The 12,336-nt window shown below is 32.7% G+C and overlaps 5 protein-coding genes across 5 annotated transcripts; 3 read left to right on the plus strand and 2 right to left on the minus strand.

The window, feature by feature from the left end:
- Positions 1-330: 330 nt before the first annotated feature.
- HFM1 (DNA helicase) lies at positions 331-3,477 on the minus strand (the record flags this gene model as incomplete). Its single annotated transcript, XM_001643432.1, has 1 exon — positions 331-3,477. One exon carries the CDS (start codon positions 3,475-3,477, stop codon positions 331-333), a length of 3,147 nt encoding a protein of 1,048 aa, XP_001643482.1.
- Positions 3,478-4,956: 1,479 nt separating this feature from the next.
- On the plus strand, positions 4,957-5,739 carry RMR1 (Rmr1p; the record flags this gene model as incomplete). The annotated part of the gene is made up of 1 exon (XM_001643433.1): positions 4,957-5,739. One exon carries the CDS (start codon positions 4,957-4,959, stop codon positions 5,737-5,739), a length of 783 nt encoding a protein of 260 aa, XP_001643483.1.
- An 892-nt stretch (positions 5,740-6,631) lies between these two features.
- Positions 6,632-7,435, minus strand: HCR1 (translation initiation factor eIF3 core subunit j; the record flags this gene model as incomplete). Its single annotated transcript, XM_001643434.1, has 1 exon — positions 6,632-7,435. One exon carries the CDS (start codon positions 7,433-7,435, stop codon positions 6,632-6,634), a length of 804 nt encoding a protein of 267 aa, XP_001643484.1.
- Positions 7,436-8,476: 1,041 nt separating this feature from the next.
- On the plus strand, positions 8,477-10,594 carry NDC80 (kinetochore-associated Ndc80 complex subunit NDC80; the record flags this gene model as incomplete). The annotated part of the gene is made up of 1 exon (XM_001643435.1): positions 8,477-10,594. The coding sequence occupies one exon, from the start codon at positions 8,477-8,479 to the stop codon at positions 10,592-10,594; it is 2,118 nt and encodes a 705-aa protein (XP_001643485.1).
- A 508-nt stretch (positions 10,595-11,102) lies between these two features.
- On the plus strand, positions 11,103-12,254 carry SRP40 (Srp40p; the record flags this gene model as incomplete). The annotated part of the gene is made up of 1 exon (XM_001643436.1): positions 11,103-12,254. One exon carries the CDS (start codon positions 11,103-11,105, stop codon positions 12,252-12,254), a length of 1,152 nt encoding a protein of 383 aa, XP_001643486.1.
- Between the last annotated feature and the right edge of the window lie 82 nt (positions 12,255-12,336).

The raw sequence follows: 12,336 nt of genomic DNA on the forward strand, positions 1-12,336 counted from the left end.
AACTACTCTGATTGACGATAAGTCTGTTATGTCATATGACTTCATTTTGTTCTCAATGATAGTTTTATCTTCAATGTTTAGTTCCAAGCTTGTATATTGTTTGTATCTCAACTTATGTCTGTAACTGTACAATAAAATAATTTATACCTCTATTTGAATTTACCATATTATAATGACAGAAGTTGATCTAATATTACATTAATAATAGAAAATAAATGGATCTTAAGGTTACACTACGACCATCTTACTACAGATATATATACGGATATGTAGAAGGATCTAAAATGCATATTCATCGAAAAACATATATAGGTTATAATATTTTTATGTTCAGTCAAATTCGATGTCAGAACCTAAGAAATTAAGGTTGTTATTACTTAAATTTTCATTAATTTCAGAAGACAAATCAGAGGGTTCATTGTGAAAAATATCACCTCCTTTCTTTATATTAACATCCTGAATACAGTGCCTTTCATTGTCATTGGTTTTATTCCATGAAATTAGGTCCTGTGAACTACTAGAGGAAGAGTCTAATTCGGGAGTACTATTTCTCATCTGCAATTTTGTATCCTCATCGACCATTTCAGAATTCAAAATATTTGATTTGGTTTTGAATTTGTATGAATCTGATGTTGAACCATCTTTCTTACAGGTATCACTGACTCTAGATTCTTTTGTATTAGCTGAAATTGTTGTTCTGTCTATTTGCTTAATATCATTATTTGTTCTCTTCTTCATATAATTAACTGGAATGCCTTCCCGGCAACACAAATGACGGCATACAAGTTTATCTTTACAAACATGATTACATTCATAGTTTCCATTAAATTTTATTTTTCTCCTTTCATATATATCTTCTATTCCATGCAAAGTAACAGTTTCATTCTTTGCTGCGACAACTGAAGAATTGTTTATATTCGATTTGTTTTCATTTAAATAAGACACTAGACTGTCATCCGAAGACGAGAAGATATCTCTTTCTATTTCTTCAATTGTACTTCTAGCACAGTTTCTTGATTTGTTAAATTTTGAATTAAATCTGTGATCATGAAATACCCCTCGAGGTATGTCATTTTCATTGAATATATATTCTTTCCCGATACCTGCAATCTCTTGGCAATTCATTATAAATTTGATAGAGTCATCTTGAGATTTTATAAATGTGGATATTCTGTAACTTTTGGCTACTTTGAGTTGCATTAACTTGATTCTCCTAAAATCTACAAATTCTCCGGAATCTTTCAGAATTTGAACATCAATTGTTAAGCTTTGGCCATGCCAACGAGTCATGACGTATTGTGTCACAATTTCTATTCTTAAAAAAACTAGAATCTTTCCATCTTTGAAATCGAATTTTTCAGCTTTAACATTTATTTCTAGCTTTGGAATTCCCTCGACGTCCTTTAATATCTTTAAACTTTGAGTTGGATTTATATTCAAGTAATATCCAACTTGGGACTCATTTAAATCAAGTACGTCGTCTAATGTTGAAACACCGTGATTCACAAATTTCCGTACAGCAATCAGTCCCACATTTTTAAGTTGTCGAAGAACCATTGGAGAATCTTCCCAGCATGATCCCGTGATGCATCTTAATAAAAATAAAGAATTCTTTAAAGAAATACCATCTTTTTTCGCAATAAAAGTATCAATCATGCATCTCATTATTCTAAAACTATGTCTAAAAATCGACATTTTGTCTTGAACTAAACTTTGGTGAAGTTTTAAAGAACCTGGATAAGATGGAAATTCAAGTCCACCCAATTCATACTGTATTATCAATGAAACCTTTTGATAAGTACTATCGATTATCCGACTCTGTTTTTTATCTGTTAGATATGGATACCTAATTAAAGGTGACAGGTTGATTTCTTTGTATAATCTCTTTTCAATATGCCTAACTCGGACCTCATCAAACTCTTTGGAACGCGCTAATAAATTCAAAACTTCTTGAATGCCTAATGAGTCTCTTGATTTAATGAAGCTTTTCATAGAATCAAAATATATATAATGACGCGCCATAGCCATTCCAAAACTTGTGCAGCAATATTCGTCACAAATTTTCTCTATAATTTCGTTGGCCTCTAACTCATCTAATAACATTTGGCAAAATTGAAATAACTGAAAATCATTACCTGAACTTTGTTTCTTAAATTTATGTATTTGTGAATATCTGGAAGGATTTCTACAGAACCTTACGTATAAAAAGGTATTTTTCAGCCATTTCACTGCTGTCTTTGTTGAAATAATAGTTTTTAAAGAAATTTCGGCGGTCAAATGCTCTATCAAATCTAAATGTAATGAGCTTTCTAAGTTCGCTGTACCATTAACCAAATTTATGTATTTGGACTTCATTGAAATATCTGTTAATATAATACCGCATCCTTCCGATTCAAAGTCAGGTCTCCCTGCCCTACCAATCATTTGGAGAATATCCAAATCAGAATATTCCTGTGTCTCCGAGGCAGACCACATACGTGTTCCCTTGATTATAACAAGATATGCTGGAAGATTCACACCAACTGCCAACGTTGTGGTAGAACAAAGAACCATAATATTCCCCTTTAAGAATTCTTCTTCTACCAATCGTCTGTCTTCAAGGGATAATCCAGCATGATGAAACGCAACACCTGATCTATAGCAATCAACAAGGACACTGTCATTAAATTGAACAATATTTTTTGAGTTGGAAGCAGACCTAGCATAAGATTGAGTTGCAATAAACTTCGCAGTCGACACAGTTGATGCTCTTGTTGGACAAAATACCAAGACTGGTCTGCCTTTACCGTGTTCATTTAATATTTCATCTAGTTTGGAATTGTATACGGAATCTTTTTGAAATTCATTTTTGCCAGACATGTTATATCCATAGACGTGTTTTTCCAATTGGACTTGTCTATATGAGTCGTCAAATTTAAGAACTCTGGCTGCTCGATTATCAAACTTTTTACCGGATCTTAGCCATTCTGATACGTCTTCTATATTTGGAATTGTAGCACTAACCGCTACTATTCTTATATCTTCATACATATAATTCATCCTCGTGAGAACAACTTCTAATGCGGACCCTCGCCTTTCTTTCAGCATATGTATTTCATCCACAAGAATCAATTTAACTAATTCAAACAAACGCTTATAATCTTCCCATTTTCTAGTTAATAAATCCCACTTCTCAGGAGTCGTGATTATTATATTCGCATTTCTAACTTTATCAGTTTCTGAATACGAGGTATCACTTGTTAACATTCCTACTGAAAGGTTCAAAAACTTTGAAGACCAATTCTTGGATTGTTCATAGCATAAGGATTTTGTAGGGGCAATATATAAAATTTTAATGTTATCTGCACTGTAATTATTATCTCTCAAAAGACGCAAGATCGCCAACTCAAACAGTACAGTCTTTCCTGAACCAGTTGGAGAACTTATCACACAATTCTCATCAGTGTCATATATGTACCGGAATGCTTCCGACTGCATTTTATTAAATTTCGAAAATTTGAAAACATCCTTGAACTTGTCTGGAAGTACACTAGTAGGAACATAATCTTTCTCATATTGTACAATATTAGAACTTGCCTTTTTTCTGACAGTTATCTTTCTTTTCTTACGGACAAGCTTATTGTTGCCTGCCAGTGATACAGAAGATCCTTCTTGAATTGTTGAGTTATACGTGTGTGTTGTTGTATCACAATCTTCATATCTGGCATAGCTATCTGAGCCATAATCAGAACCAACATAGCCATTATAGTCGTCATCCTCTCCTTCACATTGATTATACGTTATTCCAACTTTAAAGGATGGGCGGCTATTTCTGTTACCCGCACTAAACCAATTGTTGTTATTGACAGCATTATTAACATCAACACGATCTTTGAATCCAAAATCACCTCATATAGTTAAGTTTGTTAGTTAAAGTCATTAATCTCCAGTTAAATAACTTCTTATAAAAGGGTATTTTAGCGTCTTCAAAGTAAGAACATTTTAAATTTCCAACTTCGAGTCAGCCATTGATATAGATACTCTCTCCAAAATTCAACTCGTCTGCCACACATTCACTACCGGTATCATCATCGCTCCCTAAAACAAAAAGAGACCCACGATTCATAGTTGATAACTCTGGTTTGATCTCCATATGATCATAAAACGTTTCATCTCTATATTGAGTTTGCCACTTTTAATATCTTAATCTTGTTTTATATTTATTATAGATCTAAATGGAGGAATATGTATCTTTATACCGTATATTGTGATGTTTGATCCAGAAGAATAGCAATGGCCAAGCTATAATATATAAAAGACACCATATTTGGGGATGAAAGAGTTCCAATTAAACTGAATTCATTTAGTCGATTGATATCTAGCTAATAATCTAATACCTATTTAACTGATCAAACCTTTATTTTTACCTAGCTATGGGAATAGTTTTAGAGATAAGTTCATCCATTCTTCTCTTATTGCATAGCTTTACTGGTATTAGTTGAGAAGAGATGGTGGCAGAGGGGGTTCTGATAGGATTTTAGTTAATTTAATTGATATCGTTGCATATAGAATCTATTTTAGATCAGTTATATTTATACCATTCGGATTCATGATGAAGGGTTCTGGAATTGGTTAACGTCTTTCAAGAAGGGCCCCAAAAGGAAGGGTTCCGGCACTGGATATATATGGAAATTGTTTAAACAGATGGTGTTACTAAAACAGCACTTTGTAATGCCCTTAATGAGCCAGTATGGTCGTTTTTGGTCGTTGTAGTTGAATGGGGCTATTTAAAACCCAGGTGATTGCCCATTTTGGTAGCGTACTGCTCTAACACAGTATTTTCAAAAGGAGGGTAACATTCTAAGTAATCAAGGTATCATGGCTCCATACTATAAGAAATCCCATAATAAATATATGAGATGAATATATACTAAGGGTAAGGTAAGGACGACCATAACAAGAGAACTAACTATAGAAATGGCTAGTAAAAGTGAGTCGAAGGATCTTGTTGATGATGATGGTGTGTGTGTTACGTTAGATGATGATGTTTGTGTTTCGTTGGATGATTCTGTATTAAAGAAACCGAAGCTAGAAGAGAAGTCCACTGAGGCAGAAAACAATGATGCTAAGGGAGGTAATGACAATACTGAAGTTCAAATATCAATTGAGGATCAGATTAAAGAAGCAGCTAAAGCATTGCTAAAGAAGAAAATACCGACTATCGTGATTTTGTATGAAGGAACTAGGTTTTTATTGTTCAATTCAGATGAGCCAGAGGCAGAGTTGGCTGCTATTGTATGCGAAGATGAATCTATGTTACATCAGAACTGCGGTACTTTGATGAAAGTTTTACGTGAATTTATGGAAAACTATTATGGAAAATTACATTTCGTTACTAAGGAATTGATGATGGAGATTCCTTGTCTCGAACTGACACTATGTGAAGATAATATTTATAATGAAAAGATCACTTTCAATGATATTCTTTCAATATTTGAAATTTTAAGGGAAAGATCTATTGAGCGTGGAGAAAATGGGATTCCTGATCATTTGAATGTTCAGATTGCGGTACGTCCTAGATTTGTATCAAGGTATAATTCATTAGTGGAGTTAACAGAAAGTGACGCCAGTTTATCGAACATTAAGCCATTCTCCAACGATGAATGTAATCCACTGGTTTTGGATGATGAAATCGATGGAGGTGAGGTGGTAAGTGAGATTGTAGTTACTGGTGAAATGGAAATCGAGGAAATAGACTGATTGGTTATGGGAAGGTTACGCTCGCAAGGACGAGATCACTACCTATTTATTGTATATTAAGGAAAAGGATAAATCAAAAGAACTTTCAACATTAAATGGTTTAATATTGATATCTAAGCTTGATAAGAAATCCATGTTTTAAATAACCGTATTTTATAATTATTTGATAACTGAAGGGATGTTGGGCAATTACTCTTGCGCTAGCAAGAATAAGTTTGAAATGACTTTTTGAGATATTCACTATGATTCTTAAAAGGTTATTTCTAACTAGACGTCTCTGAAGGTTTTCCAAAAAGTGTAACATTAATAATTTTTTAGCTAGATACATATTTATAGTCTTTTTTAACTAATTTTAAATTTAGTCTCTAAAAGTGTTAAAGAAGAACAAAGTTTAAAAATGTCATAGTAGAAAAGATAAATTTTGTTAAATTCAAATCATTCTTAAAGCAATATTAATTTATTAGGAATTTATCTGAAATATCTTGATTCTATATATAGATGATAATTCAAATTGCACCCTAACAATCCGAGCCTCTAAGGTAGCCACACAAATATTGGATCAGTTACATTTGTTTAAAAATCAAGCTCGTAATCCGTTTATATATTGCTTTATAATATTTAAGACTACAAATTCCGAATAATATTTAAACTACTAAGATCTGATAATAATCTATTCAATGACCACATTTAGAACGTATTATATAACACTATATAACTTCAAAATTCAATGAAGCAGTTGTATAAGGGTTCAATAGATTCAAAGATGAATGACACAAACCTATATTGGTCTAATCAAAGTTGTTATTATCTTGTATGAATTAATATTATTATGATTTCTTTTATAATTTTTATGATGTTTTATTTTCAAAAACTTTATTTAATACAGGGCAGATTACATGAAGTCATCGTCGCCAAAATCCTCATAGGTATCAACTCCCATGTCGAATTCTTGATCTTTCTTGAAAGCACCACCCAAGTTAGTCTTAGCCTTTGCCTTTTTCTTACCAGCACCACCAGTAGCTGTACCACCTTTAACTTTAGCCAAACGAGCTCTTCTTTCTTCTCTTTCTTTATCTTTCATCAAAACGTTTAGAGTAGCTATGGATTGTCTAATAGATTCGATAGACATTGGCTTGGCAACGTCTCTGATCAAATCGATAGCCAAAGAAGAAGAGTAGTTCAAAGAAGACTTTTCATTCATTGTGACAATAGCGGTAGCCAAAGCCTTTCTTAAATCTTGGTAATCTTTCTTACTTTCACCGTTGAAAAGAGGGTGGCTTTCAATTGGGGTATCTTTAGTGAAAGCAGCAGGTCTCATGGCATCTGCTACTTCTTGTTCTTTTCTCAAAGCTCTAGCTCTTGGATGTTCTTCGGCGACGCCCAAAGAACCGAATAATTCTGCAGCATTGTTCAAATCTGATTCCAATTCTGCCTTTTTCAACAATTCCTTACGGGTCTTTTCATCCAAGACATCAATTTCCAACAAGACTTGATCAGTAGAACTCTTTTTGTCCTTTTTACTGTCTTTCTTTGCATTTTTCTTAGAATCAGGTTTTGGGGAAGTTTCCTTCTTGGCAGGGGTCTCTTCAGCATCCCAAGATTCCATAATTGGTTCTTCAGCATCCCATGAGTCCATTAAGACAACATCGTCGTTGTTTGCAGAACCTGCAAAGACATCATCATCGTTCCAAGACATTGTGCAAATGTTTGTATAGGTAAATTTAAATGTGTTTTCCAGTTAAGTCTTCAGAACTTCCCGTTTTACCAAATATTTTTTTGTCTTCTGAAAAATTGAACCACACACCAGATAAGTATTGGACTTTCAGAATGCTATTCCAAAATGACAATTGGACCTTTAGGTCGTAGAGATGTGCTATTGAAATAACTATCTTGTGATGTCTTGTCCTCTTCTTGTTAAATAATTTTTCATTGAAATTTCAAAATCATGTGTTACGAAAAGAACGCTGAGAGAACAAATATGTAGTCGTTTAACATGATGTCAATGTTATGTCACGTTACGTTGCAGTGGGGGAAGGGGACATGGTTTGGTTATAAAGCACAAGTTAATGGCACAATGTAACACTCTATCTGCGATTTCTAAAAATTGTAGTATGAATCTTTTGCTGTTGCTGATGCTGTGGTCAGTGGTACTCTTATCTTATGTCCATACAACGATACTATTCATCTTTTGGTGTCGCATCACTATCTACGTCATAGCTAACAGTGTAATTCTCGTGAGAGATCAAATTCCGAACATTCGAAAACAACGCCAACTACAAAGCAGTAAAGTAAATATATAAATATATAAACATATGAAGCAATGAACTAATAATACACAGAAAACTGATATTTAGGACTGGTAGATATAGGTGCTGTATACTTATTCTGGTGTCTGAGAAGGTGCAACCCAATTGTTTACTGTTGTGCCGTTGGTATTAATTCTATTCCTTTAACTATATAAAGGCTACTTCAAAAATTGTTTCGTGTAGGAAAGATCAATTATTCGAAGGCTCATCTATATCCAAAAAATATCAACTGTGTTAATTTGAACTGATCCTGGTCCTGGGAAAGTTTGTAATTCGGGATTTGAAATCGTGTTCTGTGGGTGCTATTGTATTGTTGAAAGGATTTAGACAGTTGTATAGTGTTGTGTAGTGTGTGTTTTTTGGTTCGCTTCTCTTAAGTACTGCAGGATCTAGGGAAGAAATCCGTTTTAACATCATCTGTTAAAGTATTCATGTTTAAAAAGGATATAAACCATGGTGGTGCAAGTACAAGTGCAGGTGCAAGTGGTGGAGGACCTGCCCATAATCATGTTTTGAATAGTCTTAATCCACAGATGTTTACGTCACAAATTCCTGTGCCGTCGTCATCGACAAACTCAAATCTTAAAAGAAGATCTAGTCTCTCTAATAATATGGGTTTGACCGACATGATTAACAAAAGTATAGTTAAAAATAATTTGTCGTCGAAATATAATAATTTGGATAATTCAAGGAAAAAATTTAGAACTACTGTGTCAGGTGCGGACTATTCTAACTCTATCAATGATAAAAATATAATGGGGAATTCACAATTATCACAAAGACATTCGATGATCCCTTATTCAACAAATGCAAACGTTAATTCAAATCCAACTCCAAATATCGCAAATAGAGATCCAAGACCACTGAGAGATAAAAATTTCCAAAATGCTATTCAACAAGAGATTTATGACTATTTAATACAGAACAAATTCGATATAGAGGTCAATTATCCAATCACAATCAAATCGTTAAAACAACCTACTCAAAAGGGATTCATATATATGTTCAAGTGGTTATATAGCAGGCTAGATCCCGGCTATCAATTTACAAAATCAATAGAACAGGAGGTTTATCAATTATTGAGAACTTTACAATACCCTTATTTAGAGACCATTAATAAATCACAAATTTCTGCTGTTGGTGGTAATAGTTGGCATAAATTTCTAGGAATGTTACATTGGCTAGTAAAAATTAATATTAAATTAGATAGATCTTTGAATAGGGTAGATCAATCATTGTTAAATCAAAACACTCAAGATGTTACAATTTTGAATTACCCAGTACAAAATCAAGAAGATCAAGATAAAAAACAGGATAAATATGAGGTCATGATAGAGCAACTTTGCATTAATTATATCACAGATTGTTATAAGAATTATTTAAAAGGTAATGAAAATTTTAAACCCATTAAAGACGAATTATATCAAGAATTCGTAAAGTTAGAAAATATTTTCCAAGCAGACATTAAAAATTTAGATAATTTAAATGAAAAATTCTCGATTAAATGTAATGAATTAGCTAAAAATTTCGAACAACTTAAATTATCAAGGGAAAAATTTAATGCATTACAGAATGATTTAATAAAATTTCAAAATTATGTTAATATTATGGAAAATAAAAGCATCGAATGGCCAATTAAATTAGATAAAATGAAATCCGAATCAGTAACAAAACATTCGGAGATCGAGCAGATTGGAGCAGATATCGAAAAGCTAAACGAAACTTTGAGTAATAGAAATATATCAATTGATGAAATTGAAAATAAAAATCAAGAGAAAGAAAATTTGACTAAATCCCTGGATTCAAATTCTGATAAGATGGATAAGTTGGTAAGTTCAATCAAAACTTTGAAAATTGAATTAGAAGGGATATATAAGGCACTATTGGATACATTGAGACAATATAACTTATCCCTGGATAATTTAATCAATGAAAGATCAAGATTGGATCATAAAATTAATAGACCATTGTTTGTCATTGAGTTACCAAAGAATCTCTCAATAAATGGGGATATGTCAATTACTAATGAGACTTTATTTGATAATAATTTCACTATTGGAAGTACTATTAAAGCAAATATTAATTCTTTGAATAATGAAATAATTGAACGTATAAGGGAAATTGAAAAAAATAATGGAGAATTAGAACATCAACTAATATCGTTAAAGGAAGAAGTAATGGATAAGAATAGAACTATTGAAAAAATTGAATTACAGTTATCTGAAGTAAATTCTGAATATGAATTGAATAAACAAGAAAGCGATTCAAAATTATTGTCACAAGAAATCGAGATTGAAAAAATAGAAAGAAAAATCAATGATTCCAATAGAATAACGAAGGAAAAATTATCGGAAGCTGAGCAACTAATCAAATCAACAAAATTAAAACATGAAGAATCACAACTAGAAATTGATAGACAAAGAGCTTCGTTAAATAAAAAAGTTATTGAAATCATTGAATTTTCAAGCAATTTTAAAATAAATATTCAAAATAAAATTGATTCTACAGAAACTCTTGTCATTGACGAAATCAATAATTTAAAACTATAATCAAAAAGAAAATAATAGTTTAGCTTTAAATCTTTAACAAAAAGTTCAGAGAATAATAATAAAAAAAATTATATACAAATTAATGGGTGCATCGGTTGAAATTAAAACCATAGTTTTTACAGTTTTATAAAATTACAAAATGGTTTACTTTCATTTATTTTAAATAATCATTGTTTAATGATATTGTGTTATTATATAGTAATAAAATAATTTATTAAGAGTAATCTTGTATCACATCCATCATATTGGATTGTGCACTTAAGTCTCTATCACCCACTTCATCAGATTATTCTTGTATGTAGTTCTGGGAAACCAAAGCGAAAAAGAAAAATTTTGACGGTTGAAAAACTTTTCGAAAGCTCATCGCAAAACAGTTTACAGTTGTTATAATTTAAGTAGTTATAAAGTAATTAATTAGATGTTGCTAGGAGTTGATTGGACTTAGTTCTTAATTAATTTGGCTTCTATTTGTAGTATATTGTTCAAGAAAGTAGTATATCAAGAAAATATGGGATCTACTAAGAAGTCTAAAGTTAGTGCAAAGGATGAAAAACCACCAAAATTGAGTGAGAAGGTAAAGAGAGAAGAAGAATTAGCTACTTCCTCTTCCTCTTCCTCTTCATCTTCCTCCTCGTCATCCTCTTCTTCTTCGAGTGATGAAAGTGGTTCTGAATCTGATACCGAATCAAGTTCCAGTTCCAGTTCAAGTTCAAGTGAATCTGGATCTAGTTCCAGTGATGAATCATCAAGTGAATCTAGCTCTAGCTCAAGTTCTAGTTCTGAAGATGAAGAAGAGACTGAAACCAAGGCTGAAACCAAGGCTGAACCAAAGGTTGAAGAAACTGCTAAAAAATCGGATCCTCAGTCCAGCGAATCCAGTTCTAGCGACAGCTCTTCCAGTGACTCTAGCTCTAGTGAAAGCTCTAGCGATAGCTCTAGTGATAGTTCTAGTGATAGCTCTAGTGATAGTTCAAGTGATTCTGATTCTTCAAGTTCTAGCGATTCCGATTCTTCAAGTTCCAGCGATTCCGACTCATCTAGTTCAAGTGATTCTGATTCTTCAAGCTCTAGCGATTCTGATTCTTCAAGCTCCAGTGATTCTGATTCTTCAAGCTCTAGTGATTCCGATTCTTCAAGTTCTAGTGATTCCGATTCGTCTAGTTCCAGTGATTCGGACTCATCTAGTTCATCAGGTTCTTCTAGCTCTGACTCCGATTCTAGCAGCTCTGAATCTGAATCTGAAGAAGAAACCAATGACAAGAAAAGAACCAGAGAAGAAGATAAAGAAGAATCCAATGATAATAAGAAAGCCAAAATGGATTCCGATAATAGCAGCGATAGTGTAGCATCTAGAACTGAATCATTAGAAGCACAACCAGATAGAGAGAAACTGGACATTTCTGCAGGTACTGACGAATTGAAAGAAGGACAAAGAAAGCATTTTTCTAGAGTTGAAAGAAAGAAGATTTCCTTTGAAGCATGGGAATTAACCGATAATACTTATAAAGGTGCTGCAGGTACATGGGGTGAGATGGCCAATGACAGGTTATCCAGAGTTAGAGGTAAAGATTTCACCAAGAACAAAAACAAGATGAAGAGAGGTTCCTACAGAGGTGGTTCCATTACCCTTGCATCAGGTTCTTACAAATTCACTGATTAATCTTTCAGAGTAAAGAAAACCGAAAAAATATTATAAAAGAGAGATTAATATCAAATGATAAACATTAAATCAAACCAAAGTG

The sequence above is a fragment of the Vanderwaltozyma polyspora genome, genomic scaffold (assembly GCF_000150035.1).
Source record: "Vanderwaltozyma polyspora DSM 70294 KpolScaffold489 genomic scaffold, whole genome shotgun sequence".
NCBI classification, from domain to species: Eukaryota; Fungi; Ascomycota; class Saccharomycetes; order Saccharomycetales; family Saccharomycetaceae; genus Vanderwaltozyma; species Vanderwaltozyma polyspora.